The 23,296-nt window shown below is 37.7% G+C and overlaps 2 protein-coding genes across 2 annotated transcripts; both read right to left on the bottom strand.

Moving 5' to 3' along the window:
• Positions 1-662: 662 nt before the first annotated feature.
• On the bottom strand, positions 663-9,932 carry KLHL41 (kelch like family member 41). The gene is made up of 6 exons (XM_009640759.2): positions 7,843-9,932; positions 4,944-5,101; positions 4,744-4,851; positions 3,709-3,894; positions 2,346-2,492; positions 663-1,474 (listed from the first exon to the last, which is right to left on the bottom strand). The coding sequence occupies exons 1-6, from the start codon at positions 8,950-8,952 to the stop codon at positions 1,363-1,365; spliced, it is 1,821 nt and encodes a 606-aa protein (XP_009639054.1). The 5' UTR covers positions 8,953-9,932; the 3' UTR covers positions 663-1,362.
• On the bottom strand, positions 9,931-21,977 carry BBS5 (Bardet-Biedl syndrome 5; the record flags this gene model as incomplete). Its single annotated transcript, XM_035896224.1, has 11 exons — positions 9,931-11,782; positions 11,896-11,919; positions 13,709-13,792; positions 13,908-14,042; positions 14,857-14,919; positions 15,427-15,522; positions 16,512-16,647; positions 17,541-17,668; positions 19,054-19,103; positions 20,976-21,041; positions 21,893-21,977. Coding segments are annotated over 11 exons (969 nt in total), but the record flags the coding sequence as incomplete, so codon positions are not given.
• Between the last annotated feature and the right edge of the window lie 1,319 nt (positions 21,978-23,296).

The raw sequence follows: 23,296 nt of genomic DNA, 5'->3' as shown, positions 1-23,296 counted from the left end.
AAGATGCTAAGAACAGCTGAAGATTTGGGTACTAAAGGGGAAAACAGAAAAGTTGTCCCACAGATTTAGTACCAGTGCACAGTAACATGCTGAAATGAGCTGTGATGGCTGTGCCTTTGCCACGTGTTTACCTGTCTCCTAGGAAGGCAATGCAAGGGATCATTTCATAGCTGGAATTGCTATTCAGTCAGGTGTGGTGGGCTTCTTTTCCACTTTTCCTGCTACATCAGTTGTAATTAGATGTAGATTTGTGACACCCTTTAGATTTATGACACCCTCTTTATTCAATGTCGAAATCCTTTGAAGAGATACTTTATAAAAATGGTGGGCATGCTCTACTTTAAGAAAACGGAATGCTCTGTTTTAGGCAAAGGCTGTACTAAAATCTGTGTCCTGTCAATATGATAGTGATGATCAGCTGATCACTAAAAGAGACACCATGAAGTGATAGTTTCACAGTTTTAAAAACAAAGTTTAATTGTTAAAAGTTTCAAAAATCAAAATGCATCAACCCTTTATTAGATGGAAGAGTCCTCTCTGCCATACATACTTGCTGATGATCAATTCTAGGACTTGTTCATGAATGCTTGTTAATGGCCTCAGATCTCTTGAGAAAAACTTCCATAAAATATTTGATTGGAAATAAATACAAACACATAAAAAAGTGGAAAATCCTTATTACCAGAAGCCTGAACACAGTAGGTGAAACAGTAGAGCTATTCACCTTGTGAACTTCTCTCTTTCCTTATGTCTGGCTACTAGTTCAGCTTTGGCTGAGACTGGCGTTTCTTAGGCCCCATAGTGTTAGGCCGCTTTTGTTTTCAATATGCACTTCAATTCCAAGCTAAATTATTTTTAGAAGGCTCTAGGGAAAATATTTTCAAGATACGGCTGAAGAATGTAGGATTTACATACATTGCTGAAGGGGGAAAATCAGGCTGTACAAACAGCCAGTTAGAATAAAATTAGCTACCTACTAATTGTATTTAACTTAACAATTAATTCATGGGCATTGTTTGGAGGGTAAGCCACCAATATCCTGGATTGTCTGAGTGTAAGGAAGTCTAACTAGTTTTATTGGCAATTTCACAGAGTGAAAAATGGAGTTCTCTCTGAAATCTTCATTTATTCTAATAAACGTTAATTGGAATTCTTCAGCATTTTAAATGTTGGCAAAAATTCCATTGTTGGTTAGCTAGGAAATATCTTAAGACTTGGACAGACAGATGAACTGTTTAACGGTTAACAGTGTAACTAGTATGCTGCTACAAAACTCTGTACAATCTGGGGACATTTTCATGCAATAAAACCAGAAGAGCCTATCGAAACTCCCTCACCATATCACATTTTCCAGCATTTTGTTTACAGTTTTGATAACTTGAAGAGGTTTAAGCGTGTAGCCAGGCAGGAGGCTCCAGTAGCGTATCGGATCTCTTTCAGTATGCCAATCCATTCCTTCTTTTCATCATCATACCTGCATTTAACAAAATAAGGTCAGAACATAGCTTCTTAAAATTTGAGTTTGATGCTTCAATCACACATACATGAAAAGGAGGACAGTCCACGCGTTGCAAAGGCTTGTAGCAACCACATGCTGAAGGATGCCACAAAAGGCTGCTTTTGTCCTCCAGAACAGAAATGTTCTTGCGCACATGAATTGTCCTTTTCCTGGTCCCTAAAGCTTATTGCTGGCCTGCGTCATCCTTTAATTACTCCTATAAAAGCTTTCTCCTTGTCTTAAGTATCCTTTCTGAATTCCTTCAGATTCTTGCATATAAAGGTGGTTTTTCTGGGAATCCTTCCTATCCTTCTGCCAATTAAAACTCCTGAATTTACCTTAGCTACTGAAGAGTCACAGCAGAGATGTGATGGTTCATCATTGCTACTGTGATTTAGATTAAAAAAAGTAATCTAGGAGACTGGCATTTCTGATTCTCTTGGAACAACTGCTCATTTGACTATAAACACATGAATATGTACAAACCTCTGAGAGGCTTTTCTGCATAAGAATGTCACGAAACAGTGAATGCTTTTTTGGTACACTTACAAGGCTAAACCTGCCAAGAGATATATGGCAACTTACTCTTTTAAAGAGTAAAAAAATCTTAAGATCATACCTCAGACTGTTCAAATTATTAGTAGGTGGAAGTAGTCATTAGATCCAAGTCTCATGTTTATTTGTTACTTTCTGACAAACATTTCTATCTGTCAGCGAGTGCTTTACAACCTGTGCTATGGTTCATTTCCAGAGTTAAACAGAAAACTAATTTTACCCTCCAGTGTCTACAAACCTCAATTTTAGATATGGCTTTCTGCCAGGAAAATGTGATGAAAATTAAACTTACTTCCATATGTCAGTGACTTCACTGGGTGCAAATTCTTTAGATTCAAGCTGAATCATTGCAAAACCTCCAATAGCATACAACGCTCCACTTAAAGTGACTAAACTGATGGAACTTCTCTCCTGGGGAAATTCAGGCATAATCTCCCACCTAAAGATGAAAAGAAAAACCTAAGTTAAGTTAAACAAACACATGAAAAATTACCTTTATTTTCCTTTGCTTTCTGTAGAAGGTGTGAAATCCAAAGTTCCCTCATAGAATTACTTCTTGCATAATTCATGTTTTGTGTTGTTAAATTTTATATGCAAGTCTCTTTGGGATAGCATTGAAGTTAAAGCTTTTGTTGTTAGGTTGATGGCTGCAATGCCACCTGTCAGTGAAGACAGCACAGCCCAATGTGTTTATATACAAGTGCTTATTAATAAAACAAAGGTCCATCCAGGACCACGTACAAGTTTGAGCTGTCATAATAAAGCTTTGCTGATACTATTTTAAATGAAAGTTTGTAAATAAGACGATAGGAAGGAGAAGTAACAAAAATAACAAACAGAAAAATTAAGAGTAGAAAGACACGGATACAGAGAGTATAAACACCTGGAAAATCATAAACATTTGAGGGATGCTGACTGCAAAAGATTCTGACTGTGAGGCGTAACATTGGAAAGTATCTGGACCAAACAAGTGAGCTAATTCCAGGTTTGACTTACCCTCTTTTGTCATTACTTTATAGTATTTCAGAGCATGCACTTAAAATTGAAAGTGTTCCTGGAGTTTTCATATTAAATAAATAAGCAGAATTATTTGCCTGTCACTGACTAGTGGTAAACTGTATTTGCTGTGACAAGGTAAGTGAACAGCAAGACGCCACAAGGCCATGTGCCCGAAGTGCTCAGCTAGTCCTGTTCAGGCACCCAATTCTCTTGCTGGGGTTTCATGTTCAGTGCCAGTGCTGTTTCAAGTAGATTGCGCAGCCCTTGTCCATCTCTCCCACTTCTCCCCTATTGTGCCAGCACACCTGTTTATGTGGCTGTGTGGTCAGCTAAATTGGGAAAGTAAACAGACTTGTTTAAAAAAAAAAAAAAAAAAAAAAAAAGCTTAGAGGGTGGGTTGTTTTCACTGTATGAGCTCTTGGATCATATTTGCAATGTAGCTATGCTAGCATAGAAAATGCGGGGGGACAGACAGGAAAAATGCCAGAGATACAAGCTCTATAAGCTGCTGCGGCAGTTGCTAAAGATGTGAGTGCAGACCAAGTGTCTCAGTGGGAGTACAGGCACCTGAACACCCTTGTGATTCTTACCTCAGAGTTCCTAAAAGCCTAGATGATAAAACACTTGCTTAAAAATAGCTTGAATATTGCACTCACTTATTGGTGGTCAGATCAAAAGCTTCAACAGATGCAGTGAGGCCTTCTTCAGTGACACCACCTGCAATGACAATCTTGCCCTTATGGACAGCTGTTCCAAACATCGAGCGAGCCACTTTCATTGGAGCCAGGTCTCTCCAGTCTCCTTTCTTGGGATTGTATACAAACAGCCTATTAGTGCATTTTCTGCAGAGGAAAAAGAAAACCTGTGATTGTTTCTAATGAACTTTTGGCTTGTTCCGAGTGAGACCTAGTTGAGGTGGATTGTGGGGGTTTGTGTATAACACCCAACACCTTTTTCCTCTCCATGAGATCCTTTCTTGTATCTAATCTGGGAATCTTTGCATGTCTACAAAATGCTAATCACATCCATAGAGCTAAATCAAATGTTAAATGCTGCTTATGCAGGGCAGCAATTTTACTGTACCTTACAGGAGAAAGACAATGTCCTTTCGCAGTGTATTCTGTTCAGATGGGTTTGGGGAGGAATGTATGACAAAGGTTATAAAAGAAAGATTATGCTGCTGTTTTGGCGGATTTGACAAGCTTGTATCTTAACTGTCCCCTATACAAACACTGAAAAATTGCTACTATATGCTCAGTGAGAGTGAAAACTTTGATTTTCCTCATGTTACACCCATTAAGGTATAACAGGCATCACAGGTCAGGAAATTTGAAAAACTGACACAGTAATTCCATGGCACTTAAGTTTCTATCTGGAAGGAAATAATACTTTCAGCAAGGGTCCTCATAGATATATATTACTAATGGGTCTGCAATGTATGTAAAATTTGCCTTGGAAATAAGTAGTCATTAAAATAACTAGTTGGGACTATAATTTATATGCAATTCCACCTTATAATGAAAAAGATATCCTATATACCATAATGAGTTTCCCTCTGCCAACTTGTTAGCACCCTTAATCCAGAGATGTAAAAAAGGGAAGCCCTGATTTCTGAGAGTGAGGACATGTAATCTATAAAGGACCAAGGAAATAAAGTTATAAATTGTCACAAAAAGACTTGGGAGACTCACTTATCATCAGTTTTTCCGCCAAGACAATATATCAATCCATTGTTTGAGATAGTAGCATGGCCATATACTTTGATGGGTAGTTTTTTGATCTCACCCCATTTCATTGCCCTGGAACAAGAAGATGATCACTGTTAAGCTCTTTTGACTAACAATGGGCTATTTACATGTCTTCAGTGGGCATAATTAAATTTTAAACATACACAGGATCATAGCACAATACTGAATCTAGAGACTCCTCAGTGCGAAGGTCCTTGCCTGCAATTACATAGATCTTGTTGTCTGACTCTCCGAGCCCGAAGAGACACCTGGCTGACGGCAGTGGAGGAAGGGCAGCCCACTCACCAGCGATGCTATCCAGCTGAAAGACCATCAGAACAGGAAGTGTTAGGAAAGGCAAATAGTAAAAATCCACGCAACAAACACTGTTCCACAAAATTAATCTAATTGCACTCAGTCTCTCTCAGCAGCTCATCTCCTTGCCTGAACAGCCTAACCTTCCCTCAGTGCGGTTAATGAATGATGCCTTCTACCCACCCATGCTTCATAGTGCTGAGACCTAGTGGAGTCAATGTCACGCAGCTCTCTTTGCATCCACTCACCCTCACTCATCCTCACAGAGTTTCTTTGCCTCTTTATTAAGCTCTTCTTCCTTGTTTAAAGGTCCCTCACTCTGTGGATTCCCTATCATACATTGGAAAGAACAAGTTCTTTTTCCTGCCTGAAGGGAGCAGATGCTTCTGCCGTTCCACATCTATACATTTAGCCAGTTGTGCTTATGGCTAAAATGACAGATGCCAGACATCCTCACACCATTCCTCTTAATGATCAGGAAATACTACATGGCAAATGGCACAGATGTTTCTTCTGCAATCCCTAGAGCAAAAGTGGTGGTGGTTCATCACAAATACCCTCAAAAGCTCCTGAGATCTCTGAAGGCTCAATGAATAGAGACTTCACTCCTAAGCAAAAAAGGCAGGCAGTGCAGCTCTGTTGACAATAGTACTGATGTCATCCCTACTGAAGTACTCCCACGGCTGTCTCAGTTCACACCCAGTATGCTGAAAACACCTAAGGAGAAGCAGCAGAAGGAAGACAGAAGAAAAAACAAACAAACCAAAACAGTATTTTCCTAGAACAGTGGTGCCTCATTTTTGTTTTTATCTGAGAACTTACAATTGAACCTGAATGCTCTCTAACATTCAAAAAGCATTTTCTCTCTTCTGTTGCATATAGGTTTGCTTCACGATGTACAGGAAGGGAAGTTTGCATGGGCGTAAGGGCATTTGATAGCAAGAGAAAGTTCAGTCAAAGTAATCAGATCTGGGTTTAGTGCAGTGACATCCTTTTTCCAGGAGTCTGTTCCACAGTCAAGGTCTCCATGCTAAAAAGCATCTCCCAGATTTGATAGACCACCCTTATTGGACAGGACACTTTATCACATGAGAGAAATTTAGTTCATGGACATGGATCGCTCCAGTAGCTGGATCTGGGGGGCGTAATGAGGAGACGATGTTCCCATCACAGATCACAGCATGCTTAGTGAATCATTCTTGAAGATGACACATCTACTGATGATAGGGCATAAACTGGTCATGCATTTCTGAGCCAGTGGCAGCTTTGTTTTCTCCTGGGTTGCTAGCTACCAAATAATAAAATGGGAACAGGTGCTTCACTGGTGGGGAAAGGGAGATCAGTAAGTGAAAATCGGTTTGGCACCACATTAACATTTTAGAAGGAACAACCACCACATGGGTAATGCAGACAAGTATTTTAACTATAGGCGGCAAGCAAGCTTAAAGGTGACAAGCCAGAGTCCAGGATTTCAGGAAATGGATGTAAACGTATAAAGTAGGATTTTGAAAACATCAATTTCTAATATCAATCTTGAGATTTAGTTTTTCAGAGGCCCCTTTCTAGTAGCCTGAGACAGACTACTCAGTTCTGGATTATACACATTATGAAATCAACACAGTATTTCTATTAGGAGAATATTTCTGTAATAAGTTTTGCACTTCAGTGATTAGTTTTACACCTATATAAGGAAACAAAGCAGTGCTAATTCTTCGCTAGCAAACTGAGACTTCCCTCTCACAGATACAAATGCCTGAAACCAACTCTTTCATTATGTGTGAAATCACAACGAGCCACGCTCCTATGAACACTTACTATTTGTATTTTTTAATATCTGAAGGCTTTAAAATTCTGTCACTGTTTACCACTCTGCTTTATTTCATATTGAAACAGGCTTACTTCCACTCTTTTAGGCCAATGAGCCTAAAGACAGGACATGTCCAGCAGCATATTGCATAATTCCACATGAGATAGTTCAAATATCCCCCAAAGCATGTAGCCAGCTAGCTAAAAACACAACAGAATTAGTTTAGGGTGTAAGCATGCCAAACTGTATTTTTGCTAATTTTTTGAAATATATTGTGGAAGTCACAGTTTGTATTAATCAGCCTTATATTTATACAGATTTACAAAGATATAAAATTATGCTCTTGGTTGAAACATGCTATTTAGTGTGCTGACATTGACAGTTTGCCAAGAAAACAACCTTCTACCTCTAAATTACCTATTTTAGAATGCCCTTAGGTTTTCAAATGTATATGTGACAAAAGGACTTCTGGAATTTTGGTGACAAAAGTGGCATTTAGAATATGTGCATTACAGCTGTAATAAAAATATTTTAGATGCAAAAAAAGAAAGACACCTCATTAGATCTAAAGCAGCTAAGCACTCAACTTTTATGGAAGTTAACAGAAATTCAGAAAAGGTGTTTTACTAAAATATGGTCAGGCTTAAATTTAGGCATCTGCACCATGAAAAATCTGGGCCTTAAACAATGAAAGCCGGTGCCTAGATATACTAAACCTTTTAATCTTTTCTGAGATCTCACCAGGGGCTTGATCTTGAAAGAGATGTGAGTCCCTTGGTTTCATTTCTCTCTCTGAGACAGAAATAGCTCTCTATAGATGCTTCTCTCCATCGACTGTACAGAGAGACGAGACAACTCACTTGCATAGACCCAGAATACTTTACAGTAAATCTTATTATAAAAGGCACCTATTATTGCAGCAACAATTATAAAGCTTGTACCTGGAAGAAGTACGACTGGAAAGGCTGATCCTTGTTCTCCTCTTCCACATACAGTCCTCCAACAATGTAGACCTGATTTTGTTTGGTGACTATACTGGAATGATTTCTGGGAATCTGTTCTGCCAGGGCTGCTAGGTAGCATTCGTTTTCAAGAGGATCATAAGCTACCGCAGCAGTGTCATTAACCAGAAGAATTAGGTCTTTGACAAACATGCCGTGCCTGGGAAGGTCATTTAGGTAGCCAGGCAGTAAATCTTCATCTCCTACATCACCATTCACCTCCCCTTTGGTTGACTTTTCTCCACTTTTGCTGGAGTCAGGCAGTTTTCCAGCAAAAGCATCCTTAATAATCTTTACTTTTTTCTGAAGGTCTGAGTTGCTTTTAATTACATCATCCTTCTCAACATGTTCCTTGAAATATTTTTCTGGCATAAGACGAAAACGTATACAGTCAAAAATTTCCCCCAGGCTCTTTACTCTGTTCTCCTTGTCTGTTCGGACCCATCTCATTACCGCTTCAAATACCAGTTCTTCCTTCTCTACATTTAAGCTGTCGGGTGAAATGACTGAGATAAGTTCATGTGGGGCAAGCTGCATGAAGTCCTCTTCTTTGCAGATCTGCACAAAATGATCCGAAACAAAATCACGGGCAGAAAATGCAAGTCTTGGGCAATCAAGCAGAACACCTAATCGAAGGATGGCCAAACAGTTACCAACAGCAAGCCTCTTCTGAAGATAGGAGACGCACACAGTGAATACAGAAGGGATCTGAAAGCGACTGGCCAAAGCAAAAATATCTTGCACGTTAGAATCATTAAGATCAATACTTGCTGAATAAAGGTATTTGACAATCATATCCAGGATGTTGGGGTCAACATTATCTAGAACTACCTCCTTCTTTTTCTCTTCATTTTGCTCAGATAAGAAATACTCACGAAAATAAGGGCTGCACGCCGACAGAATCAATCTGTGGCAAGGCAGGCTTCTGTCACCAGCTTTTAGAGAGCAATCTATAAACTTTTTCTCTTCGAGGAGTTCCTTGAGGCCATCCTGAAGAAGGGTAGATTGGTAAAGTCTGAGCTCTTCAGTGAGTTCCCTTTGGGAATCCATTTTACAAATCCTTGGGAAAGGGGAGGGAGCAGAAAGCTTTAGCTGTTGTCTGCCCAAAGGTCCGTCTGTAAAAAAGGCAGACCAATGTGCTTTGCCCTGCCTGAAGCCTCTGCAACCTTATCTTGCTAGCTAAATATAGGTACATACTCTTACAGGTCGGAATTTAGGATGCATGGTTTGGAAAAAAAAAAAAAAAAAAGAGTTGCTTTTGCAGCTGTCAAAGACGGAAAGAAGCAACTGTTGCCTTTAGTCACTACGGTCAGGTTTTGCCATCACTCTCCACATTGAATCAATGAGATTACGCGCAATGTAAGAAATTATTTGACGTGAGTAAGGACAGCAGAATCTGTCCCTCAGTGAGACAGCTATGAGCAAGATTGTAAATATACACGTACCAAATATTCTGAAATAGAAATTTGTTAATCAAGCTGTCAGCTGCAACTACTGTTCACTTTTTCAGAGTTGCTCAATACATCTCATTGCTGCAGTCATAAAGACATTAAAAAACTCCAGAACTTTGCATCAATTATCTATGCTCTAAGATTTTTTTTTTACATACTGGTATCACATCAGCAATTTCTTCAGATATTAAGACTTTGAAATTAATCTTGAGTTTCTTCTTGATATCCGTTTGGTTGTATGTATAACAAAACCCTACTCTTTAAACATAAAATATACATTATTCAGGTAAAATTCCACTTTCAAAAATACTTTAAAATGAAGTCTCCACCCCCTTTAATAAACACCGTTCTTCATTTCAGATAATCTGTAGATATTATCAATCCTTTTAAAATTCAACTGTACGAGAAATGGTGTTAACTGCTGTTAAACTAAACTGAAAACAGTATATGGGAAAGGTAGAACAGAGAATGAAAAACACGTAATCCACCATATTAACATTACGTAATAGATGTGTAATTGAAAAAACCCCAAAAATATCTGAATTTAAACTAATAAAGCCCCAAATCAGACAAGTAGATTGAAAAGTCAACGTGAATTTAGAACAATTATGCATATATTGAAGGTTTCACAATTTAGACTGGGAACATTTAGATTTTTATTAAAGGTGGTAATACAGATCCAAAACGAATTTAAATTTTAAGTTCTTTAATGTACCTTGATGAAGGACTGTATTTTGCCCATATAGAGAATGCTTTTTACCCATATGGTAACAGGATCAAAACACAATTATTTGAATGCAAGATCTACAATGAAGTATAACATTATCAAAGTTTATTGAAATCACGATTGCTTTTCAATATAGGTATTATTTCATTAAAATATATACCTTGAAAGATTTTCTACAAACAATTATATTCACACCACAGTTATGTTACTATTAACAGTCAGCTGCTAAAACAACAGCTGAGAGGAGAGCTCATTTGACTTTTTCCACTTATAGAAAATAGCGCAGAGTTCTTATCTCACTAGAAAACTTAACAGCTGCATCTTCCTTTAAACAATAAATGACTCATTTCTCTCTAACACATAACATCATAAAGGTCTAATGACTCAGACACAGAAACTATTTGTGTGTACACTTTTTTCTAGATCATTCCTTAAAAAAAGTGCACTAGCAAAAAAAAAAAAAAAAGAAAAAAGAGAAAAAGCTGTGTGAGGATATCTGGATTACAGTTAAGTACCTGGAATGATACGTGCTGAACTTTTTAACAAAATTATGAGACATGAAAACTAATATTTGGAACAGTATTGCTTTTTGTCAAAGCTATCAGTAACACAGCACCGCTGCAATAACCCAGCCAATATGCCTAGATACAAAGTGTTCAGCATATGATGATATTTCTATGTTGCACAACATTAAACAAGTTATGGAAATTTGATTTAGATATAATCATTATGGGAAAGTACATCACTGCGTATAAATACACAAATGATTTAAATTGAGCATCAAACTATGTAACCACACACTGCCCTATCTCAAACGGTCTCTGTGTCCATAGGAAGAGGAAGCTTCCTTTCCTGACGTACTTCCAGGTAAAATGGCAGGTGGTGGCTGGGCCTGACAGCCAATCACAAGGCAGTATGTAAACACATGGGTCATGAAGTTGTAAAAAAAATGGTGGCTACCTGCCATAAAATGGTGGCTACAACACCATGGTGGAGTCTGTGTCATTCGGGGAGGGGGCTTCCTGCTCTGACAACCTTCTGGGGGAAGCAGGATGGGGTGGCTGCTCCTGCCAATCACATGCCTGAAAACACGTGGCATACGAGTGTGTCAAAAGCTGCAGTCAGCCAATCACAAAGCAGTATAAAAACGTGGGGTATGACATTTTACATAATGGCAACTGAAATAAAATGGCAGCTGCCATGCATGTAGCAGGGAGGGACTTCCAGGTCCTTACAGACCAGCCTGACACAGAAAGGGGACACTTCTCAGGTCCTTACACCCACCGTGTGACCAGAGGAGGGGTGGGGCTTCCAGTGGAAGTTGGGGCCCCGCCCCTTCTTGTATTAGAAGTTGGTTGTCCTCCTGCCACTTATAGAAACAATGTAATAAATACCAAGCTTTTACACATACGAGGGTTTTGAATAATATTTCCTTTATGACATATCTTGAGACATATCCATATCATCTAATATTTGCCTGCTCTTTAGCTTTGTCATGTTCTTTCTCTGCTACTTCTACATTATCTTCTACAGATCTCACAAGCCCTGTAAGAACCCAGAGTCTGTCCCTGCTTAGGAAACAAACGCGTGCCAGTGGAAATCAGGTCATTACTTCCCAGAGTCCCTGGAGTGTAAATCCGTCCTTTAGCTTCTCTATTGCAAGTCCTAATTCTTCTGAAAAAACAGGCTCCCGATCATGTTGCTTTTTTGAATGCATGAGAGACAAGAGAAAATAAAAGAGCAGAAGGTACTTTTAAATTTTATTATCCGATTTTAACAACATGAATTTGACAGTATGAAAAATTATGTTCTTACCTTGTTTTCATCAGCAAAGTAAGCCTGCAAAAGAGAGAAAAAAAGAACTCGCAACCTTGGGGAAAAAAGGTCTAAAACCAAATCTGCTAATAACTCCTTGGGGTCTAAACTGTATTTGGTAAGTTTTTTTCAACCAACCAGTCTGTATGTTTTTTATTTTTGTTTTGTAAACAAGATCAGAGATTTTTCTGTGTTTAAATAAATTACAAAAGGGTTCTAACTGGAGTTGGTGATTATGTTATTTTTCATTAAATACCAATCTGAATTTTCCATCATCATGAACAAAGACTTTTAAATGGTAAAATTTCCATATTACTTTTGTTAGACTGACAAATACTTTAGAGGGAATAAAATATTAATATGAAGGCGAACTGACAGCATCCTAGCATTTTCTGGCTCATGTTCAGCAGCATTTATTATTCAATTCCAAAAACTAACTTAGAATGTATAAGTAATATCAAAGTTCAGTTAACATTGTACTCAATCTAAGAAATGAACACAGAGTAACTGAACAATTAACCAACATTTTCTACTCTCAGACAGAGATCTGGGAAAGAGATAAAATCTTTCCCATTCCGTGTGTATGGAAATTAAGGCTCAGACTCTTCAGGAAATCAGATCTCTGAAAATATCCACAGCTCTAGAAGTCTCTGGACCAGCAGGCTCTAGTCTTCCTACTTACCAGAAGGAGCCTGATCTCGCTTCAGCTGCCCCTACAGGCAGCAAAGGAAGCATTTTCCTGCTCAACTGGATCTCAAGCTACATGAGACTCTACAGAACAGCATCACAGTCATCAAGGGTCATGGAATATTGGTGTGGACCCACACTCCTTGGGTCCTGGACAACCTATGTCTCCTATAGAAATCACCTTCTAATCCATTGCAGCTACCAGTTTTAGTTTTAGAATATGCAAAGCACAGTTATTTAATCCAGATGACAAAGGCACCAATGGAGCAAACAGAATCTACCTTTAAGGAAAAGGTAGGTCTTCAACTATGCTGAAGACTGAATAAAAATGTGCAAAAATGAAAAAAAGGCAGAAAGTGAGGAAAAAGGAGGGGAAGGAAGAGATAACGGCTTATCTGCATCAGTAAATGACAGCAAAAGAAAAGAAGGTGGAAATAAGATAGGTGCTAGCACTGCTAATTTACTGAATTTCAGAGATGAATTAAGAAAACATGTTAATCGTCAATGTGTTAAGGCTAGCACTTGAAAAAAAGTGCAGTCTACCTGCGCAGTAAATCATGCAGTCCGGTGTTACTGGGTTGCACTGTGAATTTGGAAATTCCTAGAAATAAGGTCATCAAGCAACTTCATGCATTTAAAAGTAAATTTTCCTGAAATACTGGGAGACAGATGCTAATACAGTTATCTAAACTGGTATTGTCAGGAGTGACTCAAAATTATTGCCACCTTTCTAAAAATCTTCCAAGTTTGAATCTTGGATGAATGAATCTATTAACCTGCTCCAAGAGAAGGAAGACTTGTTTTAATATAATGTATTTGATTATATTATACTGCTGGTTTTGAAGCTATTCCTGACCTTAATGTGTTCAGAAACTACATACAACTATTACTTTAAGTATCTACTACTATTTACGTTGAATAAGTTTGTTCTTAAGTTAAAAATCCACACACAGAATAAATTCCTGTAGTAGTCAGGATTTTGAATAAAATGCATGTAGGTGTGTTTTACATATAGAAAGTTCAGTTGTAGCTTATCTTTAATTGAGGATTATAGCTGTACATTGCTTACATTTGAATAACCAAACAAGAATTATTTTATTTTTTTGTTTTCTTTGGAGCAGCTTACCACAAAAGCATCTGTATGTTCATCAGATTCTATTTCCACATCATCTTGAACCTGCTCCACTGTTAGGTCTTCAAGAGGTTGAGGCTGCAAATTAAAACAACAATAAAGTAAGTAAATCCACGTATCTAATGTTTAATATATTTTTATTACTGCTGTTAACACAATATTGTATCTAATTTAAAATAAATGAGTGGAGTACCTTTTCTTCCATTTCATAATCCACTCCAAATATAGGGTTAGCTGAATAAACTCTGTGAAGTGAATTAATTTCTTTCACTGCCTCCTGTAGTTTCTCCACAGGGTCTATTTTAAAACCAAGCACATATCCTCCACTCTATATAACAGAGAAAAAAGAAGACGTAAATTTATTAGTGTTGCTTATTATTTAAACAACTTTTTAACTTCTTCCCCTTGATAGGGATTTGCAGGAGGATAGCAAATTTCAGTTTGCTGATAAAACATTATCTGTATTTTGGCGTTATCTTATTTTCATTCTGTCACTTAAACCATGGGTGAAATAAAAACAACAGCAATGTTTCTCTATGAGGTAAATAAGCTTTTAACTGTTAGAACAAACTTCTTACACAGAAAAACAAAAGCAAACCAGGGTGGGAGAAATTCAGAAGTGATACCAATGATTTATTCCTAGCTACTCAGCAAATGCTTAGTCTGTTAGATCTTCATGTTGTTATTAAAGAATCTTTCAGATACAGCGAATAAAAACTTAAAAAAAAAAAAAATCACTCTGATTAAGGTCAAGTTGAAGAAGAATAATTTTGTCTCTTACAGCAAACAAACATACAAGTGAAAAAGATTATAAATGGTGGTCTTAATTAAGTATAGAAATAATCAGATCCCAAAGATAATCTGTCAGAAGACACTGTTTTTAATGGTTATTTTACTTTACTTTAACTAGTGGCACTGACCTATTGTTGCTTTGCTCAGAGAAACCCGTAACTCACAATAGCCATCTTGACCTTAACATAGACATTTTAAGCAGTGCAAAGAGGACTTTTTTAACGCCATGTTCAAAAGGCCACACAGAAGGAACACTTTAAGTACCTTAAAAGCAGGCCTGTAACATTTCAGAATTGGAGAACTATTACATCTAAAAATGTAACCAATGAAAAAGGGCTATTAAAGCTTACCTGCTGAGAACTCTCTATCACAAGTGCCAAGCCAAACTTTGAGTCTCTTATTTTTATTGAACGCTAATGGTAAAGAGGTAAAAATGGTTTGTTAAAAATTTTGGAATTACTTGATAAAAATGTGCTTTATCTTTTTTTTTTTCTTCTATGCTGTAATGATTACAATTACTGATTCTGGAAGCTTGGTTACCAGCTTTCCCTCCCACTTACCATTACAAATCTGAAGCCCTGAACCTCAGGGAAAAGCGTTTTTGTCCGCAGTGGTAACAGTTCGTTTCTGAACATCAAGTTCACAGATCATTACTCCCAGCGTATGTAGGTGGCATGAAGCAACATAGTAAATAGTTTGAAAATTGGAAATACAAGCCGTTTTCAACATCTGTACCTGCCCATGAAAACCCCCAATTAATCTGGACAGAAAAAAAAATCTACCCTGTGGTTGATGCTGGTAAGAATAATTCCTCCCTGACTGTGGGACATGAAATACTAATTTTGGTGAGCTGGGAGTTTTAACTGAAGACTAGAACTTATGCCGTTTCATTTTGAAAATGGTTGTTTTAAGATACTTACAATTTGTAGATATGGTATGCTGACATTAAAGCTGTCATTCATATTTGCATGCCAAACTATTCTCACATTAGTAATAAAAAACGTTCCCAAGTTTCCCTATTGAAGAAAAGGTATGTTAGAACTGCTTTGAAGGATAGAGCCTTTTTTCCAAACATCATAATTACTGCTATCCATTTAAACACAAGCAGGATACAGCTTCGTATTTAATTCAAGAAAAACCTGATTCTTTCAGACCAAAATCAGTCAAAATGTTTCTATCAGTTGCAAAGAAGCAAGACCCAATCTTTAAAGGATACAGTACCCAAGTGGTGAAAATAGCTGGGAGCACCTATTACTGCAGCAAAGCAGGATCAAATTGCAGCACAGCAGACCTCATGGGAGTACATGAAGCATCTGAGTGTTCTTAACTGTACAGATCTGGAATTGGTGTAGAGCATAAGTATAATGGCATGTGGGTTAAATTTAGGCAATTGTGGAGACGTGTGCCAGGGGAATGCAGAGGAAAGAACGTTTTAGCTTGTCAGGATGGATCCTATTTCCATTCTGGACTAAAATTGCACGGACAGAAATAGCAACTCCCATTTTGTTTCATGGCTCTGGGAAATACTTGCAATAATGCCCTGTAAAATAATAGAAATGTGTTCTACATTTTCCTTAACGTCTTCATTTGTCCATGTTTTAAGACATAGATTCCTATTCCAGTATTTTCAATTTCCAGTAACTAAAAGACAATATAGTCTTACACTGTTGTCAAAGCTGCACATAAACATACAAATATTTAGCAGAGCACTTTGGAAACAACATGATTGTCTTTCAGGATGATACAGAGCTTTAGACTCATAAATACATCTTTTTAACAGGAACTGTTCCTTGCTATTAGCAGAGTCATGTAGACTTCAGGTTGCCAAAAAGAAACTTTGTTGTACTGAGTAGTGAATACATGATATTCTCTGCATGCATCAGCTGATGAACTGAATTAAGGGTAATTCCTTTGAGGTTACAAAACTATAGTACTACAATTGCTAGAAGAAAGCCAAAACATTTTAACTTTGCTGTAGTCAATGTAGTCTCATTTTTCACTATACCTGGTCACTTGATAAATTCCAAACTCCATTGATTTTATCATATATTTGTTCTTGTGGTAATAATCTCAGTTGCTTGTTCTGAATCAATGCACTTCTTAGCTTGAGATCACGATACATTTTAGAAGTTTCGTAAGCTCTGCAAAAAATAAAAAATACACATTACCATTTCAGTGTTTTCTATTATCTTTACTGTTTGTTTTAGCACCAATGAAACGTTGTATATTTCCAACTTTTCTTATCACCACATTGCATGAAATGAGAGTACTATTAAAACTTTATCAACATAAACCATTATGTTTCAGCTTTCCTTAATGAAGTTATCTTTAAACTTAAAAGGGTTTTTCTGACATCTGTTTTGATCTCCCATATTGTTCATGTGTATACTATTTCTTTCTTTTCCTTAAGGTGGTCATCTCCCAGCCTTTATCACAAAGCATAAGTCTTCTGGGTCCCATGTTATACAAAGTATGGACATCAAGAATCCTTTATTTTTCAGTGCCAGTTAAGTCACAAACATCCAATATATGTACGTCAGTATTCCATAGCTCTTAAATAGAAACCTATGGCAATGTATTATGCACACATTCATTCAGATGAATTATCTTTAGGTGGGAAACTTCCACTGTTTTGTAGTCAATTAAGAGTTTTAACCAGTATTTAACTCTTTGTTTCCATTACGCGGTCCAAAATTATGGGAAACTATTATAGACAGAAATTATAGATAGAAAATGCACACTGAAATTAGCTCTTTTATACTTCTATTTGTTCAGATAGTTTATATGCCCAAGATGTATAAACTGCAATCAATGACTGGTATTAATACACATTAAATTTCATTACGCACAGTTATCTACTAGAATTTGTGATCATTCTCTCCCTTCCTTCCAAAGATTGTGTTCTCCTCTTTTGGGAAAGTTTTCTGAATGTTAAATATGGGCAGTTATACACTTGGTCCAGGAGCAGTAGTAATAGCACATACTTCATTCATTGAATTTTGTAAATGAACAAACACTATTTTAAGTATGCTACCTGTGTACAGCAAAAACTGAATTGAAGAGTCTGGGACTCCCGGGGACAACATTGGTAAATATAAACTCAAACCGTGTATTGTTACATTTAGTCAATATATACAGAGCTTCTGTCTGCCCTCGTAATTTCTGTAAAGAAAAAATGAAATTTATCATTTTGACAATATAGTAGCTTGACTGTACAGGCAATACATAAATCTTGACATATTTTCTAAATTTTTGTTCTAAATAGTATATCTGAAGGTGTAATCCCGATTCTACCACTGATCTACTGCTATCTTCAACTGAACTCAGGGGTTTTTTTGAGAAACGAGCAGCTCCATTGTAGGACACCAGCTGGAAGATCTCACACCAAGGCTACCTTGTAACTGCTGACACAAAGAACCGTTTGTCCCAAAGGAATGCAGCTAACAGAACAGAACTCGATAAGGGAGCAAGGAGCAGAAGCACCCAGCGCTCTTCTGAGACATGTCTCAAACACTCTGCAGATGAAGGGACTAATAGGGCGGTCTGCGAGACAGGCTATGAACTTCTAGCTAAAAGGTAATTCGGGCAGGGGGAGAACATGGCCACCAACTCAACACATCCACCGACTCAAAAGAGGACCAGAGCATGCATCCCATTTAGCATGGGAAGCGGAGAAGGTGTGTCTAAGCAAGGGATAAAACCCACAAGCTATCCCAAGACTGTGGGGAAACTTGAAGATGGATGCACCCAGTGTTGGCTGGACCGACACTGGAACCCAGCCCAGTGACCCCTCTCTCTCTCCCCACCGCCCCTTTTTGTTTTACTCTTCTGTCTCTTGTATCTCTAGTAAGTAACGTAAGGTATAGATTAATGGCATTGCAGTAAAAACCTACACTTTCTCAAATTACCCCAAATCACCTATTAAAGAATTACAAGCCAGTAACAGGTCAGTGTAGTTTCACCTTAATTTGCCCCAGCGGGATTTCAGGAACCTCTCGGGCTGGCTTCTCCTACCCAGGGTAGCCTGAAGAAAGGGTCGCGACATCCATCACCAGCAGAACTAATAAAGCCTCGCTGCTACGCATGTGCAATATCATGATTGAAACAGTATTTTTGGCTTTGTTAGTGGGTGGCTGCCTGGGGAACATAATGTCTCTGCTGGTTCTTTGCGGCAAGCCAAACACATGGCTTCACAGTTGCATGTAATTCAGGCTACGTATTTGAGAGCTTTCTTGCACAAAATTAGTACCTCTCTAGACCTTTGTTAAATTCGGACACAATGAGCAAACATGTGCTTGACTTACTTTGAGGGGAGAAGAATCACCAAACAGCGTGATTACATGAGTTTTACTGCCTTAGGAAACTGACTAAAACCACAATCCTATAGAAACGTAAAACTCTCTCAACTTTTAAAACTAAACTTCAATTACTATTCTATTACTGTTCTTGCAAGTAAACTTTCAGAATACTGTTGATATAGTGCAATAAGTATAAACAATGAATTACAGCTTCTTTTATTATTTTAAAAAGTATTTTTTGAAACTTACTGAATTGGCAGTTCTTGTAGTTATGTTTATAATGCAGTTGTAACCAACAGCTAAAATTTAGGGGAGAAAAAAAAGGAACAGTTTTGAGAATAAGAAAAAATAATAGTCAAAATTACAAAGCACAGTAGTGATTTTTGTAGCACAGCTTTGTGTGCTATTTGTGAGAATTACACATTGTAGTTAATGGTCTGGGCCCTCATCGTAAAAATCAAAGACTAATTTAAGCTGGAAAGGACCTTGGGAGGTTGTCTGGTCCAATGCTCTTCTCAAAGCAGGACCCAACGCCATCTGGCTACTCAGGGTACCATCCAATTGAATTTCAAATATTTCCAAAGAAGGAGATTCTACAGCCACCCTGGAAGGATGTTCCACTGCCACCATTGTGTATGTTTTTCTCCTAATACTTAATCAGAATTTCCCTTGTTTCAGCCTTTGACTGTTACCTCAGGAAGGTCTGTTTCATCATGATGTTGCCTGTAAATTTTGCCCTTATAAATAAAACTGTCTACATTGATATAGTACGTTGTAGAAGAAGAGCTAAGGAGATGACAAAGAAAAAAAGCAGCAAAAGGGAAAGTATAAGTAGAGAAGAAACAAAACAAAGAAGAGGAAAAAACAGTTACAAATTTCACTTTCACACTTCTACAGTAGTGCTCTGATGCAACATAAAACCAGAAACATTCCCAGCTATTCTTCCTAAAACAAATGGATGCATGAAAATGGTGCTGGGCTAAATCTGAATGTCAATGACAATCCTGCTACTGATACCAATGGTAGCATAAGTTCCAAAAAAAGCACAGGTTCCAAAAAAAAAAAAAACCAACAACGGAGAACTAGAATTTGCTTTGGGAATATTCTGAAACTGTTCCAAAAGCTCAGATGTGGCAGCAGTTATGTAGATAAGAATATTCAGTCTTTATGGAATTAATACTTATGAAAATACCAGAAAAATACAATTTCCCAGGTTGCTTGTGAGAAATTTTCTAAAACTGAAAGAAACAGCAATGGTAAAAAATGGCATCCAGTAATTTTTTTTTTTTTTTGCCTATATATTCCTTTAATGTAGGAAACGATGCATTATCTTGAAAGCTATAGAGTACTTTAAACTCTAAAAGCCATAGGTTAGACCTCCTTGAGCTTCTATAGGGCTGAACTACTTTGTAAGTTTCTTTGTGATCTCCTCTGAAAAGGTCTATTCTAATACTCAAATACACAAGCTAACATTTTTTTTAAAATTTAAAAAATACATATAAAAGCAGCAGTGTGTGTGTGTGCACTTGTATGTGTGTGCATGCATGAGACAGTGAATGCAGAAAAGCAAGCAGGCAGCAGGCATAAGTTTATATACATTATGAACAGAATACAGATTTTCAATATTGACTGGCTACTGGGACCTGAGCACTGGAAATGATTTGGGTACAAAGTGCATGCATCCTGCCCTTGTTTCTGCAAATTAAATTAAATATGAGTAGACCTGCTAGCTACTCATAGAGTTAAAATTAGAAGCTTATACAGAGCTTACAATGATAAATTTGGAAAGGCAGCTACCTGTGTGGGATAAAAACTGTAGGACAATACAGACTGTGAATAAACAGGTGGCAACAAGAGGTAAAAGTAAAACTCAGACTTTTGTTTCTTTCTAGAAAAATGAATGAATCCCACATAAGCCAAATGAAAAATATGTCTGAAGTACTCGTAAACTTTTGTTCTCAGAAATTAACATTGAATATTAGTATTTTGCTATGAATTATTATAACAGTTCTTGTATTACAAATAGATTCATTAGTTTATTTCAGACTTTACAAAGCAACAGAGCTATACTTTACTATTCTGTACTGTAATCAATGCTATTGTGAAAGAACAGCATTCCACCATGAAGGAAACACAAAATTTGCAGTTGTTTAACAGGAGGTGATACTTACAGAGATTGACTCTGGGCAGTGACAATGAGCGCCAAATAATCCGCAAATTTGTCACAAGCAGTCTACCTGGAAATAAAGAGTGTAGATATTTTTAATCTGAATATCTTTCATTAAATTAAATGTTCCATTCTGTAGTACATATTTACCTCCAGTTTTGAAACACCAGAATATTCCTTCCCCTTGATAGGAAAAAGAAGAAAAGCACAGGGCACACCAGCAGAAAAATCACTGCATACTTTTTTTTTTTTTTTTGAATGCTAGGAGAGAAAATCCAGCAAGGAACAAATTAAACAACCTCCAATATATACCAGGCTTCCTCAAACCCAAACCAAGAACAGTTACTGATTTCACATCCACCTGTCCATGGTAAAAATGCGGAGACACAACCAGTGCAGAACTGCTCTGGGGAGGATAAGAGGAAGGCAGTGAGTTAACTGTTGCAGCTGTCTTCATGACTAACGTCACCCCTTTATGTCACATGCAAATTTCTTCGATTCTGTACCCTGTACAGCAGCACATCCAACCCCAGAAAGGGTCATCTCAGCATGCTGGCAGCTTCATGCCCTTGCACACACTATATATATATTCCTTACTGATTCTGTTTAAACCAGGTTAGGAAAAACTAAGCATTAAGCAGGATTGTAGCAAAAGATCACCACAATGTTTATAAATGGATTATTCTTACAAGGCTTTTGATTCTAAACAAAGTCTGAGACAAGATTATCACCTTCCTATAACTTTGAATAAGAAATCCTATTTGAAAATACTCCAAGGGGAGACAGATCTGTGAAACAGGCAGGATCTATTTTCTGCAACAGACCATTGATACAAAGGTCAATGGAAACCAGACAGGGTTTTCATGAACCTACACAGGTTAAATATTAGAAAGTTTACAGTTTCCCTGAGCATGCGGTTACCTCTGTCTCCATTATTTCCTTTGGTATCCTCAACAGACTCTAAGCAGTCTATAAGGACCTCTCCAGGTCTCATTTTCATTTGTCTAAAAGAGAAAAAAAAAGAAGAAAAAAATGAAAAATAGATTAGATTTATCCTCCAAAAGAAGGCCATTTCTATTTCCCCACTTCGCTTTCCTTTCTCCTTTCTTTGCTTAGGACATCATACAGTGAAAAATCCACATATGCACTCATACAGTGAAAAATCCGCAATATCCACACAACACACAAATCAACATTATATATCTAAAATTGTTATCACTATAACTAGCATATGAAAAATATGAATATGCTTACTATTAAATTATAACAGTAATTAAATAAATATGTAGCAAGTGAGACCAAGCAAACTATACCCCAAAATAGGGAGAAAGTGTTTGAAAATGGGAGGGAAAAGCAAAAATGTTGCATTCACATAATTTTTAATGGATAGAGTTTTTTGCCTCTTGCTGTACTTTTAGGTCATAAGGAGTGGAGCTACACTCAGGAAAGAATAGGTGCCAGCAAAGAAAATATCAGATATATGCCAACACATGAAACACTCTGCTAAATTGTCCACCAAAGGTGTGGCTTGGTTTGGGGTGGTTTTTGTATTTTGCTTGATTTAACTGGTCTAACCACTTAATTACATGATATAGTGTGAAATTTTGCTGTATTTTAATTGTATTGTGTAAAGCAGCCAAAACTCTTCAGTGTATTGGCATGACAGAAACAAAATGCATTATCAGGAATTCCATGAGGTATCACCGGAGATCAGGATCCAGACACTAGGTACGGGCTCAACAATACGTCACCAGAACAGCACAAAAGATATTAGACAGGAGGTAGCAAGAAAGTAACATTGGCATTAAAGAAAATACGGAAGCAGGCTCTGTCCACATGACAATTCTACAAGAAAATAAGACAGAACTGCTTAAACATCCAAGATACAATTCCATGTTTCTAAAATTACTGCAGGCAGCATGTCTGAGGGGCAAGGGGTGTTCTCAGTAGGGTCAACTGAGTGGGAGAGAGACGAAGCATGATAGTACACTTTCAGCCGCCACCCCCAAAATCATCACCAACCAGCTGCTAATTTGTAGCTCCGTATTACGAAAGTTATGCAGGGTTTTGCCAGAGAAACAGGAGCATAAGTTTTATGTCTTGGATAAGGCGGCCAGCTTATCGGAGGCCAAGGCCCGCAGGAGGACGCCCCGCCTCCGCCCGGACGTGCAAGGAAACCCTGCAGCTCTGCCGGCGTCCGTCAGCTCAGGCTGCCAACACCACGGGCAGGGACACCGAATCCTCCTTTACCAATGACGGGCACCGTCCCCTCAGGCACAGGCCTTGAAGTTTATTTTTAGTTCTCCGCCTACCAAAAACCTCCCC

The sequence above is a fragment of the Egretta garzetta genome, unplaced genomic scaffold, assembly GCF_000687185.1.
Source record: "Egretta garzetta isolate BGI_Z169 unplaced genomic scaffold, ASM68718v1 scaffold16, whole genome shotgun sequence".
In the NCBI taxonomy this organism is placed as follows: domain Eukaryota; kingdom Metazoa; phylum Chordata; class Aves; order Pelecaniformes; family Ardeidae; genus Egretta; species Egretta garzetta.
Note: the sequence above shows the minus strand (reverse complement) of the source record. Positions and strands in the feature narration are given on the sequence as shown.

Bases quoted from the DNA above. Each gene is read 5' to 3' on its own strand.
- KLHL41 (XM_009640759.2), bottom strand. From the start codon at position 8,952: ATGGATTCCCAAAGGGAACTCACTGAAGAGCTCAGACTTTACCAATCT. The intron at 4,852-4,943 runs GTATGTTTAAAA...TTCTTGTTCCAG, and splicing joins GTATTGTGCTATGATCCTGT to GGCAATGAAATGGGGTGAGA. The intron at 2,493-3,708 runs GTGAGTGCAATA...TTTCATCTTTAG, and splicing joins TTTGATCTGACCACCAATAA to GTGGGAGATTATGCCTGAAT.